The sequence below is a fragment of the Botrytis sinoallii genome (genome assembly GCF_014898435.1).
Source record: "Botrytis sinoallii strain Bc 23 chromosome Unknown BSIN_012, whole genome shotgun sequence".
NCBI lineage: Eukaryota > Fungi > Ascomycota > Leotiomycetes > Helotiales > Sclerotiniaceae > Botrytis > Botrytis sinoallii.
The window spans coordinates 1761641-1788400 of NW_024066039.1; the positions used below are offsets into that span (position 1 = coordinate 1761641).

The 26760-nt window shown below is 45.8% G+C and overlaps 6 protein-coding genes across 6 annotated transcripts; 1 reads left to right on the forward strand and 5 right to left on the reverse strand.

Moving 5' to 3' along the window:
* Positions 1-238: 238 nt before the first annotated feature.
* Positions 239-3244, reverse strand: EAF02_007454 (uncharacterized protein; the record flags this gene model as incomplete). The annotated part of the gene is made up of 1 exon (XM_038903502.1): positions 239-3244. The coding sequence occupies one exon, from the start codon at positions 3242-3244 to the stop codon at positions 239-241; it is 3006 nt and encodes a 1001-aa protein (XP_038756981.1).
* Positions 3245-3670: 426 nt separating this feature from the next.
* EAF02_007455 (uncharacterized protein) lies at positions 3671-4656 on the forward strand (the record flags this gene model as incomplete). The annotated part of the gene is made up of 2 exons (XM_038903503.1): positions 3671-3703; positions 3760-4656. The coding sequence occupies 2 exons, from the start codon at positions 3671-3673 to the stop codon at positions 4654-4656; spliced, it is 930 nt and encodes a 309-aa protein (XP_038756982.1).
* A 660-nt stretch (positions 4657-5316) lies between these two features.
* Positions 5317-7403, reverse strand: EAF02_007456 (uncharacterized protein; the record flags this gene model as incomplete). The annotated part of the gene is made up of 4 exons (XM_038903504.1): positions 5317-6373; positions 6427-6559; positions 6619-7104; positions 7205-7403. 4 exons carry the CDS (start codon positions 7401-7403, stop codon positions 5317-5319), a joined length of 1875 nt encoding a protein of 624 aa, XP_038756983.1.
* Positions 7404-8076: 673 nt separating this feature from the next.
* EAF02_007457 (uncharacterized protein) lies at positions 8077-9408 on the reverse strand (the record flags this gene model as incomplete). Its single annotated transcript, XM_038903505.1, has 3 exons — positions 8077-8177; positions 8323-8488; positions 8539-9408. 3 exons carry the CDS (start codon positions 9406-9408, stop codon positions 8077-8079), a joined length of 1137 nt encoding a protein of 378 aa, XP_038756984.1.
* A 633-nt stretch (positions 9409-10041) lies between these two features.
* On the reverse strand, positions 10042-11168 carry EAF02_007458 (uncharacterized protein; the record flags this gene model as incomplete). Its single annotated transcript, XM_038903506.1, has 2 exons — positions 10042-11066; positions 11123-11168. The coding sequence occupies 2 exons, from the start codon at positions 11166-11168 to the stop codon at positions 10042-10044; spliced, it is 1071 nt and encodes a 356-aa protein (XP_038756985.1).
* A 2002-nt stretch (positions 11169-13170) lies between these two features.
* EAF02_007459 (uncharacterized protein) lies at positions 13171-16088 on the reverse strand (the record flags this gene model as incomplete). The annotated part of the gene is made up of 2 exons (XM_038903507.1): positions 13171-14923; positions 15022-16088. The coding sequence occupies 2 exons, from the start codon at positions 16086-16088 to the stop codon at positions 13171-13173; spliced, it is 2820 nt and encodes a 939-aa protein (XP_038756986.1).
* Positions 16089-26760: the final 10672 nt, after the last annotated feature.

A 26760-nucleotide genomic window follows, 5' to 3' on the forward strand; every position in this document is an offset into this window, starting at 1 on the left:
CGCTCCATAACTCCGAAGTACTGATATTTTAAATATTCCCCGTTGCCCCTTATCTACCATCCTGTCACCTTTAGAAGTTTTACCTCTTCGTGGACTTTGTTGTTTCTGTTATACAAACAGTTTCATCGCGTTTTCTTTTGCTTTTTCCCCCTTGCTTTTTCCCCTATCATTGTACACATACATATATGCGAAAAGCCTCCTCGGTTTCGAATTACTTTCCCCAAGCGGTCTAAGTAGCTCATCGTCTAAGCATATATCCCAAATTAGGCAAGCCACCCACGATTCTCTTCACAATCTCATCCTGCTCCATTTCAAATTTGGTCTTTGAATCATGACTTGTATAGGTAGGGACCGGAGGTGAGGGCGTAGATTTAGACGAAGGAGTAGAGAAGGTAACGGTCTTAGGTTTTGGTGGAGCTGGATATGATTGAGGTCTTGGTTTTGTGGTTTGTTTGGACAGTAATATAGGGGCAGGTCCTGTTGCGATTGCCGGTGCAGGAGTTGGTGCATCGAAAAAGGAGAAATCGACTGACGCCCATGGATCCTGCGCGCTGGTTGAGGGGGGTGGCATCGAGGGACTCGAGGGTTGTGACCAGGTGCTTGTGATTGGTGGGGCTGATACAGAGGTGCTAGGGGGAGGAGGTTGAGACCAGGTATCTGTGAAGGTTGTGTTTAATGGTGAGGACAAGATAGGTCGTGACAAGCGATCGGAAAATGCTGTGGCTGATAGTGCCGGTGACGGAGGGGGTAGCGCAGTTGATTGGATTGGCACTGGAGTAGTGGCTGGAGAAGACCACAAATCTACAAATGACGGATTCGAAGATATAGGGGATGGAATGGTACCGGATAATTGCGGGTACTGTAATGTTATAGGGCTTTTAGGTCCAGGAATTTGTTCGAGCCTTGATTTCGGGTTTAGACCAAATCCAGATTGAAGCTTTGTAACCTGGGGATTTGGAAGAGTAATAGAGTTGGCAAGTGTATCTCCAAGGCTCATCGACTTCTTATGCCTCAAAACTCGGGTGGGAAACTTCGGAGCCTCAGTAACAATGGGCGATGAAACCATTTCGCCCCATTCATCATCTTCTTCTTCATCATCTGAATCGTTAGAAATGAAGGCTAAATTGGCAGGTTTACCGTTCGAGCTGTTTGTAGATGGGGGTGGCATTGAAATTGGTCGGGGTTTCTTGACTGCTTGGGCGAAGCTTGGGGGTGGTTCGATTGGAGATTTGGGTGCTGGGCTGGGTAAAGCAGGACTTAATTGCCCAAAATTTCCAAAGCTAGAGTTCATCGGGAGTGTGAAAGTTTTCATGAAAGATCCTGTATCTGGGGGAGTGATACCAGAAGCGTTCTGCATCGCTGGTGATGAAGCCCACCCAAATTGTGCGACGGGAGGCGGTGGCGGTGCTTTTTTATTAACACCTGAGTCCACTGAATTGGTCGGGCTGCGTTCTCTCGGCTTCGATGGTGAACGAGACTTAGACCCGGATTGATCTTGAGTGACCTCTTTCGACGATTCCCTAGGAACCTCAACTGATTCCTTAGCGGCTACCTTCGCTTCGAGCTTCACACTCTTTCGTTTCGAGCCAAGAATTGTTGCTAATGGAACAGGTGGTGCATTTAGATCATTCCAACCAAAAAGAGAACCACCTTTGCTCGTACCATCAAGACTCAGATGTCCATTATTTCGATCTTCTTCCATCCATCTGGCCACTATCTTTTGGGTCTCTTGCTTAACCTGAGATGGAGCCCATGAGATCCGAACATAGTTTTCATCGTCTCCAGTATTGTATTTTCGCATAGTGCCATACCTTGATACTCTGTACCACATCTTTCGTTCCTCAGTAGATGCGAAAGTATCAGCAATAATAGTATCGGGTATAAAAATCTTCTCAGCTGCTTCGTTGTGATCTTCCTTGGCTTCCCCGAACAATGTCTTCACGGAAGTCAGGTCAATAGAAAAATCAACGGGTCCTGTCGGTCTTTTCGGCAAGCGGATTTCCGAAGATTCGTTCGGTGGTGTAGCCAATTCGGAAGAAATGGGTTGCCCAATCGAATTGTGATTTTCCAAAACTTCTTCTCCATCATCCGAAAACCCCTCTTCGAAATCTCCAAAATCTCCAAAGTCGTCATCATTTGGGTCTTCGACATTGGAGCTCTGTTCCATTTCTTCATCATTCTCTGCAGCGTCTGACTCTGTTACAGCAGCATGTTCATTATCTGGTTCCGTCGAACCATCAGTTTCCTCCTCTGATTTAGCATCTTCTGCAACAAGCTCATTTTCTGGCTTCGCTGGGTCATCGAATTCTTTAGCTGGCTCCTGGACATCCGGCGACACAGCTCTTGTGGTTCGAGACCTTTTCGGTTCTTCATCTAAGGATGTTCGTGGTGAATCTGGCAGAAGTTCATCGTGATGACTTATGTCAGATGGCGAAGAAGATGGTCGCGAAGATTCATGCTCGGGCACCTGTGTCGATGGCAGAACAGTATCGTCTGATTCACGATGTTCTTCCTCGATGATTTCGGTGCATAAATCACTCTTAGGTTCTAAATCAATACCTAGTCCAATTGTTTCCTCATTATCTGTATTTATTCCACCTATTGCCGTTTCCGCTGTTTCATCAAAGGGAAGTTCTACTGGCTCGAATTTTGTCTCATCGGAATCCTCGGGTTGCGACACAATTGCTTCGAATGCTTCGGGAGACTCTACTTCGAAATCCTCATCGGTGGCTTCTTCGACAACCTCTTGAAAGGTGTCAAGATTCGTAATTGTAGCCCCTGAATTAGGCTTGTCTTCAACCGTCGCAGACTCCTCAGAATGAACCGCGTTTGCCCAAGGATCCGGAGATGGTTCTCGAGCAATTGCAACAGGTTCTTCCAGAAGACTCGGCGATAACTTTGGTGCTGCACGCGCAGGACTTGGAGAAGTATTACCCCAACCCGGCGATAATGCTCCAACATCATCCTTTACCACCTCCAGTTCCCTTCCACGATTCGGTGTATCCCATTGTTCTGCTGCGCCGTCCAAACCCAAACCCCCTTTCTTTTTCCCCGTGTCCTCTTCCCAATCACCAAATCCATCGTCCGAAGTACCCCAAGTCGCATTCACGTTATTTCTCAAAGCTTCACTTGCCTTTCCAACCTGATTTCCATCTGTTACATTGTCAATGCTTCGAACCCCCAAACCATCATCATTGTTCAATTCGTCGGCCCACGGTGAGCCCCAAGGGTCGTCCATATCCATTCACATCCCCCTTTGAAAACCTCTTTCATATTGATATTCTTTCGACCATCATCCGCAGATCCGTTCGGAGATATTATGTATGCTTGTGTTGACTAGAAAAGCGCAATTTCGTGTATTGTAGTATTGTTACTCGTATTAATTTCGAGCTCCAAGGGTTCAGGGTCAATCAATTTGACAATTCATCCGTTGTAAGACCCGGCCCCGTAACGTTGCTAAAGCCTAACAATGCACGCTAAAAGCGTCATGGATCAGATGTCAGATTAGTGATGGGTTTTCAGCCGATTAACAGTGATTGATTAGCAACATCGGATTGATAAGCGATAAGCATTTCAATATTCTACCCATTTTGATGATATTTCAAATGATGCGACAATGACTAGAACAATACATTTTACCATTTTTATTTGATTTTTTGTATCCTCAAAGATGTCTTTAGATAAAGTGAAACACATTGTTCTTGTAAGTATCTTAACACAATCATAGCACTCATCATCGATTAACAAAGAACCTCACAGGTCCTCTCCGGTAAAGGAGGAGTTGGAAAATCCTCCGTCACAACCCAACTTGCCCTCTCCCTATCTCTCGCTGGTTCCTCCGTTGGAATCCTCGATATCGATCTAACCGGACCCTCCATTCCCCGTCTCTTCTCCCTCGAATCTGCCAAAGTAACCCAAGCACCCGGCGGCTGGATCCCCGTCCCTGTTCACCCCTCCAACCCCTCTTCCTCCATCGGCGCCCTATCATGCATGTCTCTTGGCTTTCTACTCCGAGAACGAGGCGATGCAGTAGTATGGCGCGGACCGAAGAAAACAGCTATGGTTAGACAGTTCCTTACAGATGTGTTATGGGGCGAACTCGATTACCTTCTTATTGATACCCCGCCTGGTACCTCGGACGAACATATTTCATTGGCGGAAACACTTCTCAAGAATGCATTTCCAGGTCAAGTCGCCGGTGCGGTGATTGTAACGACGCCGCAGGCAGTGGCAACGGCAGATGTGAGGAAAGAATTAAATTTCTGTACGAAGACTGGAATACATGTTATCGGAGTAGTGGAGAATATGAGTGGATTTGTGTGTCCAAATTGTTCGGAATGTACAAATGTATTCAACAGAGGAGGTGGAGAGGTTATGGCCAAAGATTTTGGAGTACAATTCTTAGGGCGAGTTCCGATTGATCCTCAATTCGGAATGTTGGTAGAAGCAGGCAGAAAACCAGTATATCCGGAAGGAACGCTAGTAAATGGCAAAGACATGAGTGGTATCCAGAACGGTGCTAACACTGTCGGGGATGACGGGCTTTTGGTAGAGAAATATCGGGATTGTTCTCTGTGTCCAATATTCCAGGACATAACTAAACAGGTTATGGATGCGGTAGCAGGAAAGGTTCCAGAAGAGGCATCGAATGCTTGAGATTTGGTTTGGTATGATAGGCGGCAGAATTGCTGGTGTTGGGGATTTTGAGCATTTATAAGACGGTTGCTAAAAGGACTACTCTGGCGTCCAAAAAGGATGGATTTGAATGATTGCAATGAGCACCTAGGTATTGAATGAATCTACGACCAGAATATTGCGATACGAATTGGGATATCTAAGTATCTAGGTAGACATCGTTATTAACAACAAATCAAGTTATCATGTGAACTATATGCATTCTCACCTAAGCCTATTCAGCGGAATAGCAAGTCATTGCCCGATGGGATCACAGACATTAACAACTCACCAATCCGAACGAATCATTACAGATCTCTCCCATGCGCATACTATTAGCTTGTGCAACGTATCACTCAGGGCTGATTGTTCATAGTAAGCACCCCCTATGATCTTCGCTTAAGACACCTCGTGGAAGGCCCTGGGGATATAGGTGGCTTAAAACAATTCACATCTCTGATTTGTTTCTAATTCCTTTGAATTTAACTTGCAAGCTCACAATTAGTACACATAAATTGTATCCTGTAACACAACCTTATATTCTGTGTTTAAATATTACATCCAAATCCAAAGCGCCTCGTCATGTTTCAACTTCCAAATATACCACTCCTTATATTATCACATCATCATTGGCCCCGCAATCTAACAAGCCATATTCATCCCCAAGTTCCTCACTTCACCCTCCATAGCCCCAGCATTATTTGCCTCAACATCGATATCATCCAAATCCTCCTTATTCTTAATCATCCAGAAAGCCTTGACTCCCTCCGCAAATCTCAAACTACTCTTCTGCACCTCCTCTTCCTCCACAGCCGCAAAACACAATCTAAAATATTGCCAGCCCCGCTCCTCTGCAATTTCCGGCGTGGGACTAAAGATCGCACCAGGAGCTGCGAGGACGAGATGGGGTTTCATAGTTAGGAAAATCCACAGCACTTTCGCCAGTTTGGCCCCAGGGACTTGTTTGGCCAGTGGATGAGTATCGAAATGCATATGAATCCACACGAACATTCCGCCGCGCGGCCAGTCGAAAGAATACATCTTCGTCTTGGTGATGACCGCCCATTCGGAATCGGAGATGGCCTTGGAAGTGCCTTGTTTGACGTAGTAGCGACCATCTTCGAGGGCTGCACACATTCTATTCATCCGGCGTTCGTATGTGCCTCTCAAGCCCTCTAACCAACGTACCCAGCCGTCAGTCTTCCACCCTGTGAATGCGAGTTGTTCGTTTCGGGATTTCTTGCTAAACTCAGCGGAAGCAGCTTGAGGACCCATAACCAACTCCGCGATCATTGCCTGAACGAAGCCAGATGGTGGTGAAGTTGTGCATTCGGTGATTCGCAAAAGACGCTCGACAACCGCTGGCTGTGCCGTTATCCAACCTAGACGACAGCCCGGCGCTACCGTTTTCGAAAATGTATCGAGACGGATCACGCGTCCATCGTAATCGAAATTTAGGTATGATGGGACGAGACTATCAAGATATGCATACCCGGTGGAGTTTTTGAACGTGTGCACTGCTTCTGGCTCGGGTAAAGTCTCATTGCGAGCTTCTGCTTGCAGTCCTGCTGCGGATGGAAATTGGAGGTACCAATATGGATCATCTTCAATGATCATTACATCAAATTTACTGCAGATGGCGTAAAGTTCTTTGCGTCTTGGGATTGACAGAGTACCGCTGGTGGGGTTCTGGCCAATGCTATTTTACACAGTGAGTATTGATAACCCTGAGAAAGGTAGGACGATACTTACGTGATGGTATACATCATATGAGGTCTTCTACCCTTCGAATCATCCCAATTCTCGAGTACATCTTCGAGACTACCAGGGCCCGTGGGGATCATTCCCTCAAGATCAATCTTGACCGGAACAACCTGTATTCCTCCTAAAAATTATATTAGTACTCTTACAATCTCTCCATTTCTGCGCCTTGCATATACTAACTTGGTCTACAAGCCTGAACCGCCGTCATATAAGCGAACTCTTCACAAAGTATCCCCGGCCTCTCTCTCACCCAATCTCTCTCCTCACTCCAAACATCACTCAACGCCTCAATCGCCTTTGAAAACCCATCCGTCGATCCACACGTCAAGAGAATCTCCGCCCCGCCCTTGTAAGGAATATTCGGATGCAGATTCTCGCGCGCAAACTGTCGCACAAAAGAATACAGCGGTGGATATCCCTGCGCCTGTCCATACTGCAACGCCGTCGTGAGATCAATTTTCTGCAGCGGATTCGGCGTCGTCGACAAATGGGGAATCAACAAATGTCTCGATGCATCCGTCGCCGACTTTTTGATCGTCGTCGCCGCGAGCTTTTGCGAAAGCTCGTCCGCCCCACGAGCTTCATTCGGACTGGGGGTGAATCTTTCCGGCTGTGCAATCTGGGCTTCCAGCGTATCGTAGGGGAAAAATGCCGCGTTGGGAAGACCTGAGACAATCGATTAACATATTGGTCGACGTGCAGTATCTAGCGGCTGCTGCTAGTGGAACGTTGTAGCGTGGCGAACGCCAGCTTGAGTGAAGCTTACCTCCAGCCAGATTTCCGATTCCGGGGATCTGGAAGAACTTGTAGAAACTTTTCACGGCGCTCTGTTGACGAGCCACCGTTACGCGGGAAAAATGATGGCTTAAATCTAAAGGTGGTTTGGCATCTTCATGTTCTTGATGCATGCTCTTGATTCCATTCGCGAGAAGGAATTCCGGGGTTTCCATTTCATTGTTCGCCATTTTGGATGTTGGTATGGAATAAAGATGCAAGTATGCACAATTGACAAAAATCAACACTCACAACAGATAATAAGATACTATCTATGAAGAAAAGAAAAATGAGTGTACATTCGAATTCTATCTACCTAGATACCTACTTACTCCGTATCGATTTTTGCTTACTGATAACGTATCAGTGAACCCACTGGAGTTTACAAAGCAAGCTCTAGGAGTTCCCACTATGATTAGTTACACCGAACCGATAAGCTTTTCCGAAAGACCGCCCCCTTATTCCGTTACTCGGCCGAAGCTTAAAGTGGAGAGAGAGGCAACATTGGGGCAATAAAGAGAGATGCTCCTGCTCATATCAATCCCCTTTTATATAAGTATAATTCCTGAACTCTAAGTTATACACTTTAACACGTGTCAAAAGAGACTTGAAAAATCAGCCATCAAACCCAACATGTCAACTCAGGATCTTTCTTTCAAAAGCAAATGTTGTCTAAATCCCGAATTACTCGATCGTCACTTTCGATAAAGGTGCTGTCTGGTAATTGCTCTATCTAACCCTGTCTATTCGTAATGTCCAAGTATCTGCAAATGACGAACCACAGAAAGACGCCATTATGATGTGCAACCAATTGATTGTTCTTTCGAACTCCGCATCCATCAATCCTATGACTCCAATCCAGCCTTATTTAATAGCGATCCCCCACACAGTAGCCAAAGCTCGAATGGCTTCACGATTGTACCTCTTACCATTCTCGAGAATATCATCCATCGTCATAAAAGTATCTAGAACGATCAATCATTAGTGCTTTCCATGTGTGTATTTGAAGACCAAAGTAAAACTCCATTGGAAGTAAAAAAGATACAAAAGAGAAATATGCAGATAGACAGTGAAAATCAGGGGTGCGCGAAAGGAACCGATTGTACTTACGCGGCATTCCCTTCATACAAATAACTTCGGCGTGGGAACCTGCAGCGATCATCTTTTCCCCGTAAGCTTTACCTTCATCTCTCAGAGGGTCCATCTCCGCCGTCATAATGAGAGCCGGTGCAAGCCCCTCAAAGTTGGTCGCTAGTATAGGGGAGACTTTCCAGTTCTATCATTCACTCGTTAATACGTAAATCATTAAGGGGTAACGAAACTTGCATTATAAGGATCCCGATCCCTCTCTTCTCCCAGAAACTGTGCCGCAAAATATTCCATCCTAGCCACCGGCAACGGCACCGTAAATTCCATCTCCCTATAACTAGGGTACCGATCCCATCCCTCCTCCGTCAATTTTCCATCCACTCCATATGCATCCAAATCCACCGCTGGCACACCCAACAATTGAAAACTCAACGGCATTCCCTCATCCCTACAAGCATGGCTCACAACCGCCGCCAACATACCACCCGCACTTATCCCTCCCACCGCAAACCTCTTCCTATCCAAATTTCGCTTCTGAACCATCTCATCCGATTCAATCCATTTAAAAGCCTCAATACAATCATCTACCGGAATAGGCCATTGATATTCCGGCGCCAACCTATAATCCACATCAAAAACCACACAACCCAATTCCCCAACCAATCTCTTACAAAACTCCATATCCATTTCCAAGCCCCCAAAGACCCATCCCCCACCGTGAAAATTGATGTACGCGGGTCTTGGTTTCCCTTCATTAACAGTTGGAGCTGGTTCAAAAATCCTCACTGTGATGCTGTTCTTCCCATCGCTAGACGGTGTGACTGGACATTGAACATCGGTGATAGAATGTACGTCAGGTGCTATAGCACGTCCGTATACGATGCTGTATTTGCGAGGATTGGCCCTAAACTCCTTGATTGGAATTTGATGAGTAGCCAATCGTCCCGCCGAGTAATGGGCATAATATTTTGCGTAGACGGGGTCAAACCGGGGAAGAAGATCAGGTGGAATACTGTTGATGAGAGGTTGGGATATGGCTGCTGGTTTGATGTCTGTGGAAGGTGATATATCTTCCCCTGGAAGATGAAAGACGTTTGGGTGAGGCATCTGTGAATATGAGGCTTCAATTGTCTTGAAGAGCACTGGGTATCATACAAAATGGTATATGAAATATTAACTGAATATCTATTGGTATATGAGATTGATGAAAAATGCAGTTATTGCCTCCACCTCGCGCCACAGATGTGTTGTCGTTATCGAATGTTCCCCGCAGATGCTTATCGGATGGTCCGGATGGTTCGGATGATTCCGCCACTAAAGCAATTCTGCGTCGTGACTACCGGTTTGCATGCATCGGAGGTTATTGATGCAGTGAAATGTCACATCCAATGTGCTGTATGCGAAAGCCTTACAATTTGTCATGTAAACACTTCGCTGTCAATAAACTGGAGCCATGCTCTAACTTTGACAACGGAGGAGAACAAATATATGTCTCTTCCCAATATGCCGCTGGGCCTAAAGCAAACCACACTTGACTTACGCTGCTGAAATTCTTGGCCGACCAAGTGTACTGCTTTTCTGAGGAATGTTTGTTTTTTCCGGGGAGGAAAGTATGCATTGAGCTTGGCGACAGACTTCATCTTAGAGCCTGTGTAGGTGGCAGCATTTTGAAAAGTACTTCTGAATTGCCCATATAGACAAGGGGGTCAAATATCACAGTTCAATCAACGAATCTTGCGCTCATGAGGGTCCAAAAACTGTGACTATCCCATCAGTACCAGCACAACACCATTGGTCTCCTTTGCCATTTTCTTTCCAGGCGATGGCACTGATAACGTTCGTACGTTCTTTCTCTTTACCATCCCGACCAATCTTTTTCTTGCCTTCAACTTCCGAACCTTCAACTTTGATCCTATGCAAAACATTTCCAGTCAAGGTTTCCCAGACCACGACTTCACCATCTGCTCCCTTAACATTCTCATTCCCCGATAACACCCACTTCTCATTACCCCCAAAGCAACTCCTGACTCTGAATTCCTCATTCTTAAATCCCTCATCCTTATAAGTCTTCAGACATCCTCCACTCTCCCTATCCATCAGCCTAACACACCCATCCAAGCTCCCCACCAAAACACCTCTCCCATCCCTCGTCCTCATCAAACTCGTCACACTCCGCCCAATAACATCAGTCTCCAACGTCCCAGCCCTAATATCATACCACCTAACCCTCTCATCCACACTCCCACTAACAATCTCATACTCCCCACCCCCATACCCCTCATCCCCTCCCTTCCCCGCCAAAACAACACTAACACTATCCCTCGCATCCTCCATAACCATCACCGGCTTCATGCTCCCCGCTCTAATATCCCAAATCCTCACACTCCGATCAAACCCTCCACTAACCAACAAGCTCTCCTCGCTTCCCGCAAACACCACACTATTCACCCGAGACGTATGTCCATTATTCCCCCCAAACTTCCGAATCGTCTTCGCCGTCTGAACATCCCAGAGAAATACGCTACGGTCCCCGCCGCACGATGCGAACGTAGCGTTTGTTGACGCGACGGCTATGGAGAGAACTTCGTAGCCATGCGCTGAATAAGTTTGAATCAATTGACTAGGTTTAGGAGGTTGATGAGGAGCGAGAGATTGCGAAGAAGCTGCGGATCGCGAAGGATTATACAATCGGATATTGCGGTCGGCGGATCCCGTTAAGATATACAGCGAGGGAGAAGATGAGTATGTTAATGCGTGAACCGGTCCTTGGGCAACGAATTAGTTTTGGTACTTCCCTCATAGATGCGAAGATTATACACACCATTGGATCCAGTAAGTTGCGTCAAAGGCTTGGAAGGAAATTCCATTCTGGTTGTAGAAGCTTCATCGCATCATTGTGGATTAAGATATAAGTCCTTAGGTCATACACAAAAAGATTCAATACTATCATCACACATCATTAAAGCATCATAAGAAATTCTGATACTCCAAGCTCATTCTGCCAACCCATTTCTCACCGCCAAACCCTTCCATTTTGATGCCTCGTATTCAAGGCTTCGGTAGACACAACGACATCCATGGATAAATTACTGAACTGCTAGAATTGATGTCTTGTATTTTGCCTTTAATTTAGACAATATATTTTTTATAGACTTTTGAATATAGCAAGGGTCTCTGAAATTAGACTTTCATCGAGTAACAAACATTCTCCCGAGATTCTATCTATTACACCGCACATGAAAGTCAAAATGGGTGATTCCCACCACGACAGAAAGGATTGAATCGTGTTCTTCACCTGTGCGGTGATAGATATTCGGTGCAATATGATTACCGATTGTTGCCTTTGGTGCATCAACTTTGAACACCGATGTTTCCCTCACCACAACTCCTTCACCACCTTAATTGAGAGCTCGAACCTCTTGGGGTTTCCCCTTCGCACATCCGGCAATCATCGACAAGTCCGTTTTCTAGCATCACCTGATCGGCACATAAGCCACTTCTTCGTGTCTATGGTGCGCTACAGCCTACTTCTCACCTCTAGTTCCATCCTAACTCCCGCCTCAATACCCACCGAACCAAGACCAAAACCAAGACCAAGACCACCACCAAAGCCAAATCCCTATCTTAGCTCCTCTCTTATCTACCCGACTGACCATCCCAATCCAGTTCCCCCTCGCCTTCCTCGTCTAAAAGCCCACGTCAAAACTCCGGCCTCCCAGCTCCCAGCTCCCAACTCCCATCCCCTAACTCTTAGCTCCTCATCTACCGCCTAAGCGTCGGCACCACTACCGAGTCATCTGCGCCGCCCCAATCCCAGATCCATACCCACCCCCCATCCCAAACAAACAAGCCCTCTGTAGTCTCTACGTGTCCTCTTCCCTCAAAAAAATCCCAGCCCACTGGTACACACTAACCAACCATCCCCACCCTCACTAACCCAAAACACCTCGCACCCACCCAAACTCTAAGTACCTACATACGAGCGATGTGCATCGCTTCCGCTTTCCCGAAGCAGTTAGACCTGTCAGCTGCCGAGTGGCTCCTGCATATCCCAGACCCAGCTCGGCATTTCCAGAAGCCTGATAACTCCCGACCTAGGAGATTATTTCGTTTCCGCTGTGTGCCTTAGCTCACCCACTGCATTTAGTCCACCGGCGAACGTCAGAGTCGATCGATCTTGACGTAAAGCGTATAGACACGGTTGTGAAACTCGATGTACGGACGTAGTGGTGTGGCAGTGGTGCCTATCGTGGTGTAGATAGTCTAGGTAATTTGTGGGTTTGTGGGGTGCTAGGGAAGTTGGCTCTCCACATTGAAAGATCGTCGATTTTGAACAGATTGAGTTGGAGAAGAATGGGGGTGTGCTCGGGTTTGGACGGTTAAATGTTTGAAGAAGGGAGTGAAGGTGTTTGAGGCGGTGGTGGAGGGATCAGATGCTCTGTGAGACTATTACTTGCTAGTGGTGAAGATGAGTTCCCAGATGTTGAGGCGTGTTAGTGAAGGGTACAATGTGATGTCAGTTTGTCACAGTGGTCATGTTGAAGAGCTGGTAAATGCAGAACATGTTTGTAGTTTGTATATACAAAATCCATAGTTTGACTATTTGGACAAAATAAAACAGATTTCAAAGGTGATAAATAAAATGTCATTGATGTAAATTGATTGAGAACTAAGAATCCGGTATGTACTGTATTCCATGCCTATGCCGCTGCCTCGCTATGCAAGATGCTCTCATAATCATCCAAAATGCAAAATGCAAATGCATAGCAATCCCAAACGCCTCTTGGTATCATTCCATTCTCCTCTAGAGGACCCGTCATCAATATAATAAAAATGTAATAATGTACAAGAACAACCCTTAAAATGCATTTATACTTTTGAATAAATGCCATCGTTTTCACGAGAGAAAGTTTTCTCCAATGGTTCACTCATCTGAAAAAATCCAGCGCTTGATTGTTTGGCAGAAGCCGACCAGCTCCTGCGATCGATTTCAGTCAAGTCGCTCACGCGTCCCGAGATGAGTGCTTCCTGTATCCTTGCCATCTGCCAAAACTGTGCAATCTCGGCAATAACTGATCGTGCACCAGAGAAGGAGTCGATGATGGAGAGTATTGAAGCTTTATGTGTTTTAGCCGAGAGAATGTCGACTGCAGAGAGAATAGCATATCCCACGAAGGGTGAGGAGAATTCGATGCAAGTATTTGAGCTTGGCGATCTCATGCCGGTAGATTCACGACGATTAGCTACAACATCCATGATTTTCAAAAACTTCTTCGCTTGCTCCTCGGCTATAGAAATGTAACGAGAATGTTGTGACTCGTCAAGATTGTAAGGTTGAACATATCGATGGAGCTTCATGAATGTTGTGTGATACAGTGCATGCATCGTTATGAAGGTGCCCAGTTCTCCACCATCGGACATTCTTCCCATTGATTCCGCTGGGATAGCAAAGCGGTTTGGCAGTGTGCTTTTCCAACTTGAGAGACGATCCATGGTAGATCGATAGAACTCATTGAAATCAGAGCTCCTTATTGGTTGTGGTCGTTGTGAATTGCTGTATATGTTGGACATAACATCACCCCAAATCGTTGCCACGTTTATTACGTATGCCATCAAGTTCAAAGTCCGTGGATAGTCTAGGGATCGCGGGTTTGAAACCTCAAAAAGAGGATTTTGAACATTGACTTGGTTTTCGAAGCTCTCCTCATCGCAAGGTAGGCGAAGGTATACGTGTTTTGGGTCAATCATGCTCAGATGTCCAGAGCCGAATCCATTGAATCTATCCATAAGATAACAACTCCAAAAGGTGCGTCTTCTGCACTCCGCGTATCCGCTGAAGTTGAGCCCGAAGGGAAAGCTCTTGCGGTAAGCATCGTCACTCTTCTCTATCTCTATATTCAACTTCAAGCCAGTGGCAGCCCTCACAGCGGACCCACAGAAATCCCATGAATCGTTGGGGTTGTTGATTGCAAAATAGTATAAAGCCAATAACAAACGAGCCTGAACTAATTGAATACCGATGTGGCGCCTGTCACATGCATATCTGGCGACTTCAGCGTATCGTGCAGCCAGATGCTTGTGCTGAGATCGAGGTGAGAATACGGCTCCAAGGGCAAGTATGGAATAAATGAGCGTGAGGTCATTTAAGGACTTATCCTTGGTGGAACGAGCCCAGATTTTGAATTGATTTTTTGGGAACATGAAATAGGCTGTCTCTGGAACATGTTTGAAGAAAACAGTCAAGAGCTCGTTGGCGAGATCTGTGTTTGCAGAGTGGAACGGGTCATTTTGCCACTCTGTCTGTAAGGTATGATCACTTAATCGATTACTCTCTGGCTCAGCCCACGCAGCTCTTGGGGATGTTGCGTCTTGAACAGAAAGTCGCGGTGAAGCTTCTGATGCTACCGGAGTGTAATCATTATAGCCATTGCGCTGTCTCTTGGTGTGCTGCTCTACTTCCGGGCTTGCTCGGCGTAAGTTTTGTCGCGGTGAGACTGAATGGCTCCCTTCACGTTCCTCGACTCTGAAAGATTCACCGTCAGTCAAAGAAGAACCTGGCCTAGGTAGGCTATCTTCCGAGTCAGCTGGAGGCGTGTCTGGGGAGTTGTGACCTCCTCGGGGACTGTTGAAAGACTACCATCAGCAAAAGCGGGACAAATTATGAGGCAGAATTATGTCTGCATAAATGACATAAATGCCACTTTGATTATGCTAACTTACGCATTCTTGAACTTGCACACCCTGCCAAACTTGTCGCATTGCACACACCTAGGGTAGTCTGGATCGCATTTGATCTTCTTCTCCCTACAAGTGATGCACGCAATTGCAAGTCTCTTTCTTGGCTTCCCCGCTTTGGTGACTCCCCAATGAGCATTTACATTTTCCCCATCAATGACTGTCTTGCAGTGAGTTCCATCGTCGTAGAAATAGCACATCCCTTCACCCGCAACGTCGGCTTGTCTGACGAAACGAGGTAAAAATTGAGTTCCTGTCCAGATCTTGGGTCCCAGACCATCCTTGACCGTCACAGGCTCGCCCATTACAGTACCGGCAGGTGTGGGAAGGTAGTTTCGTTGAGCGGGGGCATGATCACGGTAGAACTGTCTAGTCTCGTGTTCAGATCTAGAGACTTGATGTTGGTGTCGGTATTGATCAGGATGAGCTCTCAAAGCTGGAAACTGATCTTGTCGAGGAGATTCGGAGTGAGGTGACCAGTTATTGCCCGAAGGCATTTGACCTTGTCGTGGGTCATGATTCGAGTATTGGGGTGCGTGTCGAGGAGATTCGGGCATAGACCCCAAGTTGGGACGGGTAGATGGAGCAGGATAACCTAGCCTATCGAGCGAATCTGGTCGAGAGGCGTGTGTATACTGTCGTGGTGCTGAACGCTGAAAGTTTGCATCAAATGGGCGGTCTTGATGTAAAGGTGTAGTAGGTAGACGACCATCTTGAGGGGATGAAGATGGGAAGATTGGACTCTGTCTCTCAGAGTATGGTGATTGCGCAGGTCTACTTGGAGGTGGTGCGCCGCCAAAAAGACTGGTTATTGATGGGAGTTGCTCTCGAGGAGCTGCACTATGGGCTGGTTGGTACATGTCACCTCTCCTTCCGTGGTCGAAAGGTCCTTTGAGTTCAGAAACAGGGGACCGTGGTAGTGAAGTATTATTGTCACTTCTCTCGCGCAAAACGTTTACTCGCTGCTCAGAAGTGTTGTGAAGGGGGGAGCAATCCTTGGTTGTGTTTACCAGTTCGTGGGAAGGTGAGGTGGGCGGTTGGGAGAATATCATTCTTGAGGGTGTATAGGTACTCAAGCTTGGGAATAGACGAGAGTATATGGTTGGTCTCTAAGATTTGTACAAGGGCGGTATAGATCCTTCCCTTAAAGGTAGCAATGTGGCACAGACACGGTTTGTGTCAAATATATCAGGATGCTGTAATTGCTTCGATACTGAACCAATTCAGCTGACCTCGAGTAAGGGTAGTTGAGCTGTTTTCAAAACGGCAGTCGCAGCGAAGTACCGCCAGTCTTAATTGGAAAGGCAGGAACGGTGATTGGAATGAATCGTGGGTATAGTGAGGAAGTACAATGTAACAATGACACGAGGAGGACCCGAATTGGGAGTTGAGATGTGATAGGTATATTGGTATCAATGAATCCTGTCGGTAATGGAAAATTGAAAGTGTGGCTCATGCTGTGACCACAAGTTCGGACAAACCCATTATTCTGGAAGCAAAAGCTCGTGCAAGGCTGGTCGAAGTGTGCTTAGTCGTAGGATAGGAGTGGTAGTGCTGTAGTAGACGGGTGGTATTTGAAGTAGGATGGATGGATAGATGTAGAGCAAGCGTTAAAAAGATGGAGTCAAGGATTTTAAACCTGGTAATTGCAGAAGGAACATGCAGTTCAGAAGGCCGGTTGGAATAAAACAAGGGCTTGTTTGAAGAGCGGGCCTTTATATGTTGCATGTGGAGTGGAGTGGAGTGGAAAGAAGTGAAGGAGGAAGGTCGAGAGGGCGACGAAGGTGTTGGTATTTTATTCTAATTTTTGGCGTGGGAGAAAAGGTGGATTGTGAAAATATATGTATGTGATAATGAAAGATTATCTGCTTCGTAGATTTAAAGGAAGAGACCAAGAAGGGACCAAAGAAGACCAAAGGAGACTAAAGGAGACTAAAGAGGAGTAGGAGACTAGGACTGAATCGATCTAGAAATCCCTTAAATCTCAGCATCACATTGAATCCAAGCTTTTTGATTTTGTTTTTTTCTCCCTTGGATCTTGGGGAGGGGTTTGTGTGGTGGGAGTGAGGCGTGGGTGAGGAGTGAGTGAGGAGTGAATAGTATAGTATAGTAGAGTAGAGTATAGTCTAGTACGGACGGAGTATTTCGAGTAGTAATTAAGTCCTTAGTAACTCAATGCTCTAGTACCGGTAATCGGGTGAGGGAGGAGTCAGAAATTACCAGCATGCTAGTATGGATGGTAGTGTGGTATTGTGGTAGTTGGTAGTGTGTTCGAATAAGTTCTCAACCATCGAGCTACTTTTCCTAGTCCGAGATCACAATCCATATCCATCCCTATCCACATTCATCGTCGTGCCCACATCCAGATAGCCCGTTTGATCAAATTTGGAAACAATAATATCTCATTCGTCCACTTTCGCGCATCGGCATAAGGAAACATGGGTCGAGAGGCGAAAGGATTAATTAAGGTAGAGGGCGAGAAAACGACGGTGCAAAAGGTCGAACTTGTGGGGTATGAGAAGTGAACAATGATCGATGGATCAATGATCGGAATGGGATCTATGGAACGAGGGAACTAGGGATGGATTCATGGATCCGTGGCGGCTCAGAGATGATGTGAAATGGTTAGAGTGGTCGGAGAGTATAAGAGTGAAATAGGAAAATAATAAATTGCTAAAATAAATTGCTAAAATAAATAAATAAATAAATAAACAAATAAATAGATAAAAAAGCCCCCTGGGTCTATCAAGTAATAGGTGGTACTGGTCTAGGGATACTACATAGCATGAGGACTAGCTCACTGCCGACTTGAGCCCTCAATTCAGATTGACTTTATACGGATCTGAGTCTGCTGAATATGAATGTGAAGACCTATCCACCTAGGCCTGGTTGGCTACCACGCCCTCAGTCTACCCATCTAGTACCGGTAGGTATGAATATGGCAAAAAAAATAAAATATCAAACTTTATTTTCATTTGGTGCCACCACAGTGCCATGTTCTGCACCAAGCTTCTTTAGAGAAATCTGAGATAGAGTAGTATTCAATTTGGGGAGGGGGCTTAACCGGGGGATGGGTACACTATTTCACGACAAGGAATAAAGCGTGGCAGAGCAAGGTATGAGAGTGAGAGGCCAGCTCGCAAAAAGGAATACAAAAGAGAAAGTATATTGATTTAATAAAGACCGATCAGGGATGACGGTTTGACCAGGTAGCCAGGTATTTGATTATGAATACTAGCCGGGTGGGAGGTATCTATCTGTCCATCTATATTTTATATGTCCTTTTTTTGTATGTTTATATACCTACCGGTAGAAAGTAGTAAGTTGTATCATATAGTATCATATATGTACAATGATACTAAAATAGACTTGCTCACATTGAGAAACAGTTGACTTGATCTCCTCACATCACGAGTAAGAGCCAAAGGTATAAAGATCTCTGAAAAAGGAACCTGTCTTCCGTATTGTTGTCTACCGGTATTTATTCACATGGTCCATAGCATCATGGTCTGTCTACCGGTACATCCACTGTCCATCGCTCATCGCCCATCGCCCATCGCCCATTGCTTGCCCAGAAACTGATAAGATCGTTTAGCGTCTTATGTCAACTGTAATGATTGGCATCTCCTCTGCAGCTTGTAATTATTCAAACATGCACAAGTTACTGGTGTGTCGGCTATTAGAATGAAGTTTGACTCATTTAGTGCCGTCTAGTAAGCCGTGAACGACATAATTAAACCTACTGGCGCCGGCACCCTCTTAAACTTTCTTGTAGTCAGTAGCCTGCACACTTGATAGTCCGATACACATTGGACTTCTAAAATAGTAAGAGGTCTGACACACTTTGTCATCAACTAGTATCAAATACCGGCCGATATACGTAGGGAACCCTTATATGGAAGTACATCATCCATTGTATGAACGCAGACGTTCTGTGATATGGTCCTGTGCTCATCGTCCCCCAAATCATACCTCGATACCGGCCGGTATCATTACAGTTTTGCCGTAGTTGATGTATGGAGTACGCAGCAGGCAATATCCTTCTCGTTTCGAAAGGGATCTTCCGTCATGATCAACGAGTTCAACGAGTGGGTTAGTAATACGATATACTGTACCAAATAATTATACACAGAATATTAATTCTGGCCGGTCATTGGTGTGTTCGTACAGGGCTCCAGAAAGAGCTGCAAGTACCCAGCTGCCATTCCCACTGCCGTCCGTCCCCATAAATTTTTGAGTTTGTCAATGTTCAATCTCCATCTCCATCTCCATCGTTTCCACCTTCCACTTTCCACTTTCGCAGCATCATTTGCAAAAATCCGGTAGAAAGTGGAAGTGGAAGTGCAGGCGAATGCGAAATTAGTGCTTGCGCAGGTGCTCAGAGCAACCATTCAGTCAGGTTCATGAGGGAAACGCAATCCACATCCCGTCGCCTCACGTCTCCATATAATGCTTCTACCCGACCTTCGATGATACGGGAAATCGGTACACCAAGAATTCTTACGGCCGTTGCATCCCTAGATCTATGTGCTTGCCGAAGGCGTGCTGGATGCCTACCTAGGTAGGTAGGTAGGTGCGGTAATGAGATGTGAAATGTTTTGGGCCTGTCGTAGTAGGTACATGGTTAAGATGCTCTCTCTCTCTCTCTCTCTCTCTCTCTATCTATCCGTCTATCTCTACTACCACTTCTAATGTTACAACATGCTCATTGGCTCTTTTTAATGGTCATACAGCCATGGCTCAATGAGTGTGAAAAAGGAAACCTAGATGAAACGTTTGACTCCTTTGGGCCAACATCAAGGGACCTCTTTGCTTATTTCTCGCGGTTGGGATTTCTTCAATATCGTTAAACAATACAATGTGTCTCTAATAAAAAAGGAAGGATCTAGGTGGGAACAAGCATGATTACCACCTTAGCCAAGTTGGGTAATATCATACGGGATGCTGCTGTGTTGGAATTGGTAATCATTCTATAATGGTACCACCTGCAGGTTTGCCTGACTGACGAATCCACCAACGACTAGAAGGGTTGGTTCTATACGACGTATAACATCCATACCACCCACCACCCCCACCACCATACAATTTGCAATTTGCAATTTGCAATTTGCGAATGTCCAACGTAAGATCTGGCAAGCTGCGATAAATCCCCTCAGATTCATCGCCAACTCCGTGCCCGTTCCCTCGGTACTTACAACGCTCGGTCCCGAATGCCTATTGGGAAATAGAGATTAATCCGGAATTTATCATCGTTCCAAAATTCCGAGAATTGGTGAAAATTCCATCAGATCAGTCTTCACTTCTGGACGAGGGTTCCATACCTTCTCACACGGAGGCGACAGGGAGGAAGGCTCCTCTTCCCACACATACCTAGGTAGTCTGTTTGAATTTCACTGTATAATACAATATATACAACACAACACAACACAACACAACACAATACAACACAATCAATACAATCAACACATACATACCCACTCGCTACAAGATACTGATAACCGGTATGCTACTCTGCTGATTGAATTTATTTGACTACCGAGCTTGTTCAATCTCTCACTCAGGGTCCTACAAATGACATTGGTCGCCGACCGCCCGCTTTTTGTCGTTATTGCACAACCTTTTCCTCTTCTATCCACCCATTCCACTCATTGTACTGATTGTCTTGTAACGCACATGAGTAATCACCGGTCATCATGCTTCCGAAATGAATCTTGCAAAAAGTTCGTATAAAACAGTGCTGGATAATGATAGGCACGGGTAAGTAGGATCTACCAAAGACATGGTGAAAAGATCATCGCTGAGCAGTCCAAATCAAGCCCTTCCTCTCATGATCAATATACAGCGTACATCCATCTATCTCTGCAGTCGTATATTACCACCTATGTGATCATGAGAAAAAAGGCCACGACATTTGACTCACATGTTCCGTTTGAACTTTGACAACAAATCTCGTCTCAAACATTTAAAACAATATCTTGCTTCCCAAGGTAACGCTTCGACAACCTGTAATTATGCAGGTGATGCCCTTTACCCTCATCAGGGACGTGCTCCGGCGGGCTCCAACTCGTTTAGGTTTAATTTACTTGGTAAAACTTGTCTGGATTCTACAAGCAAACGAGAAAGGAAAAAAGAACGTTTGACTGATTCACCTATGTGCCTAAAGCCTCAAACATCACATCCATTAGCTCCCGGCTGATCATGAAAAATGTTGAAATGTCAATCATGAGTAAAAGCGAGCAAAAGAACAAGAAGATGCAAGCGTGAGATGCAAAAAAGAGCCGCGCTTTACAGCATTTCATTTCGGTATATGTCCCTTGTTGATATAAACAATTTCTTTTCTTTTCCTCTCCCAAGAGCCGGACGAGACGCATATTTCATATTTCCGGATTCGGATCCGAGTGCATATCTCTACAGTGCCGCAAACGGGCCGCAGCATGACCCCCTCCCCGTATTGCTTGTGGCCTCCTCGCAACTTTGGCCTCTTCGGGTAATCTTCAATCTTATCCTGGGACACGACCTCCGCGGAAATTCCAACGACTCGTTTGGTGTAAAGCGTGGTATTCCCGCAAGAATCCATGAAGCCAACGATAGCAATTTTACTCCAACGGCTAAGCGCGGTCAGCAAGAAGTATGCTCTGTTCTTAAAATGATCCAGTCCATCCATGTCAAAGGAATATACCGAAACTGATATCCAAAGAACTGGTAGGATGACCCGACTGTGCCTCTTGTCTGCAGGGACAAGCGCCGAGATTTGGGACCAACCAAAATTATCTACACTCCTCACTGCAGATAATATGGAGAAGCAGCTCGGGTCTAGTGCCAAGGCTCCAGGGGTGGGAAATGGCCCTTCATGGGTGCCACGAAGTCCACGATAAGGCCAGTCACAATGCCGTCGGACGTGCTTGCCGAATAACCCGGGAGGGATTTGGGAAATACCGTTGTAATTGAGTTGCGGTACATCAGAGTGGAGTGAAGAGTGAGCCATGTGATTTTTCTCATGACAAAACCAATATTAATGCCAATATCGAGCAGGAACACTAAGAAGGCTTAAACATTTAGCAATCTTCCTTCAGTACGTAAAATTCTCCTCAAGCACCCAAGTAATACCTACCTTCCACAGAAGTTTCCATATCCAACAAGTCCCATGCCTTTGGGCTTACTTTCTTTGGGGCTCAAATCGAATTGAACGAATGAGATTGGGCACAGCACGAAAGAACAGTCTGGTCGGCCTTCCACAAGGACTAGCATTACATTCCTTCTGGCTGAGGACTCTTGGCATCCATGTGCCGCACACATCCAACGTCACGAAAGGTCATCTTGTCTCGGGATTTTCGAGCACGATATATTACCATAAGCTGTCTAGCGGGAGTCAATGCCACTCGCCTAAGAGATAATACTTGAGCATATTTGATTGGTCCAATTACGAGCAAACGGCAAGCCTGTCAGCTTTGAATCTTCAAAATCCCCATTTGCGTGTCATGCCAAAATCTAAAGATAGTCCCCAAATTTCCAGTACCTATAACAGACCCAGACAATGGGTAAACAACAAGTGGTGCAGATCGAAGGGGGGTCTCATTACCGGCCGTTGCACGAAAAAGTACGAACTTTGTGCGATCGAAGCCGAGAAAGGCAGGTCGGTTAGGTGTTACCAACACCTTGGGTCAGCTTTAAACCACACCTGGGTATTTTTTTATTAATTGAAGGGTAATTGACATGGATATCATTGGGACTCTCTGATTTATTTAGGTTTCGACAAGGGATACACAACTGGGAGTGAATAGACGAAGAAGAAGAAAAGCCCTGGGGAGCGGAAGAATATCCGAGCTCTCTACGTGGAGTGAAGGTCGGTGGGTAGGACTCCAGGGAGTCAAAAGTCTAGATTCTAATACGCACATCGCTTGTTAGCCCCAAAAATGCCAAAATCATACCGGCATCCCACAGGCCACTCGTTAAAAATTTTCCACAAGCGGGAAATTGAATAGATGATCCCACGTTTTTCCTTTTTGCTCCATGCGGATCGTGAGGCAGATGGAGAGGGGGAGACGACAGTTGTAAGCTGGGTTCGAGGGTAGTCTAGCGTCATTGAGGCTGCAAAGTGTAACCCAAGACTGTGCAATCTGCACTGCACTACCGATGAGGGGTTCGGATATGCCGTGATTCGTATCAATCCTAGAAAAAGAATGGTTCACTATTGGTGCGAAATCACGCAGCGTCATGTTATGGACGAGCAGCCAATCAGAGAAAAGAGCGAAGAGCGAGATTATGGGGAAGTTGCTAATCGAAATTTATGGGATCCTTGATTTGGCGATGGCAATTTATGCCTGCGAGAGAAATTTCCTGTCGAAGAATGGAGACGGTGACAGGCTAATCGTTCAAATATGGGACGAAAATTCAGGAACCTACTCCGCTGTAGCCTGTACCGTATCGCAATCGTACCTACTTTCGGGGGGAGCCAACAGTTATCCTCGCCGAGGTTGCGGATGGGTGGGCTGGGTCGTTCGCAGAGAGAATCGAACGATTATTGTCTTGACGTATGGATAACATCATGCGAGTTTTTGGGTGAAGAATGGTAGGGAGAAATTGGAGAAACTCGTTTCGACTCATGAGTAAGTCATCATGTCATTGCCATATAAAACCATGCATGCATAGTATACATGTCCCAATGTCGGATGTATACATGTGATGTATTGTCACTACCCAAAGATGTTCATGTTGTTCAGGTTATTCATGTGCCTAGCAGTGCCTACATCCGATTCTACACGGTGTTGGGATCGGCTCAATCTATTGTCCGAATTTGCATAAGCATGTTTATCTGATGGCTGGGCATGATGCTGAGTGAATTATTATGTTATGCATTAGATGGAATAGTATAGTTTTTCTTTTATCCCTTTGGGTTTCCTTACTTTCTACTAATGATTAGGTCCTCCGGTAAGTAAAGCTAAATGTTTTCTTTTTATTGGTTTTCGATGTGATGTGATACAATCACCTCCTCGCAGGTCGCAGCCGACAAAATCATCAATCGTCTAATCGTCGATTTTGTTCCCACACCCTTCCCAAAGATAGTAGAAAATGTAGCATCACTCGTCAAGATTGTATGGCTCAGAAGGGTCCCAACGGAGTGGTTACATTTATCCATCAATATTCTACAAGCAGCCCACCGCCAGGCCCAATTATCCGATATGGGTGATTCTTCCTCTGCTTAGCTATTCTTCCGTTTTACCCTCCATTTTCCAACCGCGCGTTTCAATCCAATCATACCCTATCGCATCACTCGGACATTAGTAGCTGCGGGTATACAGATACGGCATCGACTAGGGAGGGCCATCTTTTCTCATGCCGTGCCACCAAAATTCGCTCCAGCCTCTCACATCTCTGTTTATCCTGCTGCCTTGTCATGTTGGTACGATGATTCTTGGGAGAGACAGCCCGGCATCTACTCCCGCGCTGCAAAGACCACTTACGGAGCAAGCCTCACCCTCATTATTAATTTAAACATGTACCTACCTTCTTGGTTAACTTCTGATTAAATTGTAGCCCTCGATCATCTCCCATGTCCGCGCTCGCCACGAAATCCACCCCCAAAATCCATGTTCCGTGTACTTCGTACGAACCTGGAAATTCTCTCGTTGTGAATAGTGGACCTTCGTTCGTCTACACTGCAAACATGTTCAACCTTCACATGTTACCATCTCTGGGGACGTGGCCCGTCATGCCACATGGTTTTTACGATCTTTAGCGGCACGGCACAGCAAAAACAATCTTGCGTGATGCTGTCAGCTGCGTGGCAGTCGAACGGCACCGAACGGCACAGCAAAAGTGGTGTTTGGGGGGGATGGGAAACCCTTTTTCTGGACGGGTGATTGAAAAGCCCACCATGACACAATATCCCCATCCTGCCTCATTCGATTTTCATTCTACTTCCAAGGATTTTTTATTGCGTTCCATGGTTTCGAGATATGGTAACGGCAACGGAGATGAGATTCTAATTGTAGTGTTTCTAATATGTCATGGAGATGCAAGGGATCAATAGTGTAGCATAAGCTTCATTTCGACCACGTAGTGATTAAGTACTCAGGAGGCGCAATCCAGTTGATTCGATGTAAGCTGTTCATCTTTACGATGCCGTAAGCACCCGTGCATTACAAGAAAGCCCTCACTCTCTGATTCCGAATTAGATACATGGGGGAAGGATCCTTCCCATGGAGCGAGAAATCACCAGAAGTTTTCTAGAATCTCCTGCGCCGCTCGCTCCCAGAGGATTTTTCTTCTCCTTCTTCTTCTTCTTCTTCTTCAGAGTTCTCTCGCCTCGGTAAAATGCTTGAATGCTAACGGGGGGCTCACCGCTCTTGCTTATTCGCTGTCTCCGAAAAATCGAAGGATTCCTTCGTGTGTCACTACATTTCCTCCCTCCCTCACATGCAGGCATGTGAGATGCACACACCGCCAATATAATATACGGCATACAAAAGTGTAAAGACGGCACATTAGACAAGCACGATGGGAGACAAGGAAGTATCGTGGTCTACACGGGGCGTTGACCATTCTCGCTCGGCACAGTCTGCTGATGGAAGACATGGCGTAGGCAACAGAATGAAGGATTCCTCCACCTTCCTCTTTCTCTCACGACTGCATTTTCCCCATCTCGTGGTATTCTCGTGCTGGCCTTGTCGGTTGCCCTCTGCTTCCGATGGAAAGGTCTGCGCCGCATGTAATGGCTCCTGAAACTCAGACACATATATGTATGTACGTGAAAGCGGTTATTCAGATGGTGTGAATGGATGGCTACACGGAGATTGTATCGCCTACATAATCTTCCTTTGCGAATTCTTGCATCTCTCTCACGAAACATCGTGAAATCCTTTGCGGCTTCAATTAATGATGAAATTAGTTGAAATCCATGATCATAGCATATTCACCGTTTGTCGTATCCACAGTGATCTACATGCCTCACAATGTCTTTCATGTACGTATGTAAAAGGGCGATCGCCACAATGTCTATTTCCAACATGAACGCATCAGCAGGCAAACCAAATTAAGGCTCGTCAATCGCGATCTCCAACCGACGACCATGTACCGGATCCAAGACTCGCCTCCCTGCCACGTCTTTCGTCGCATGGCGCTTCTTGGTTTCCTGGGTGCGGAACGGTCGCGATCATCAATCACTCCGTTTCAGTCATCTGCTCTTGCTCTGGCCTTCGGTAAACCATGTTTGTTATGTTCCCTCGCACACCTCTGCATGCACGTATCGCATGTCGTTCCTCTTGACTTATCAACACTCTTCAATATTCCGATCCAAGCGCTGCGCCTAGACTGGCTGAGACACGATGGAAAGTTTCTCTTTTGTATGATGCAATCATCTCTTTGTCGATAGGTACTCTAGCATCTCCAGTTGGTCGTTTACGAACCCCCTCTTCGACTTACTTCTTGTGTCGCATACTCACATCGTAGAATTCAATATCGTGGAGCCTCAAATGTATATACTACTTATCTATATGTGTGTATGTATGCTGCGCGTTATCCGCTTAGTCGATTCGAATCATAGATATACTCCACGCGCTCACTCGCTCGCATCACTTCTACTTTCGTTGCTGAGTGCATATATGTACAACCAATTACGAGGTGAAGCTTTGCCGTGTGAATTATCATACAACACTATTTACTCTTATGGTGTAGAGAGATACGTGGATATTGAACTCTAGAGTAAACACTAGATCTACGATATTT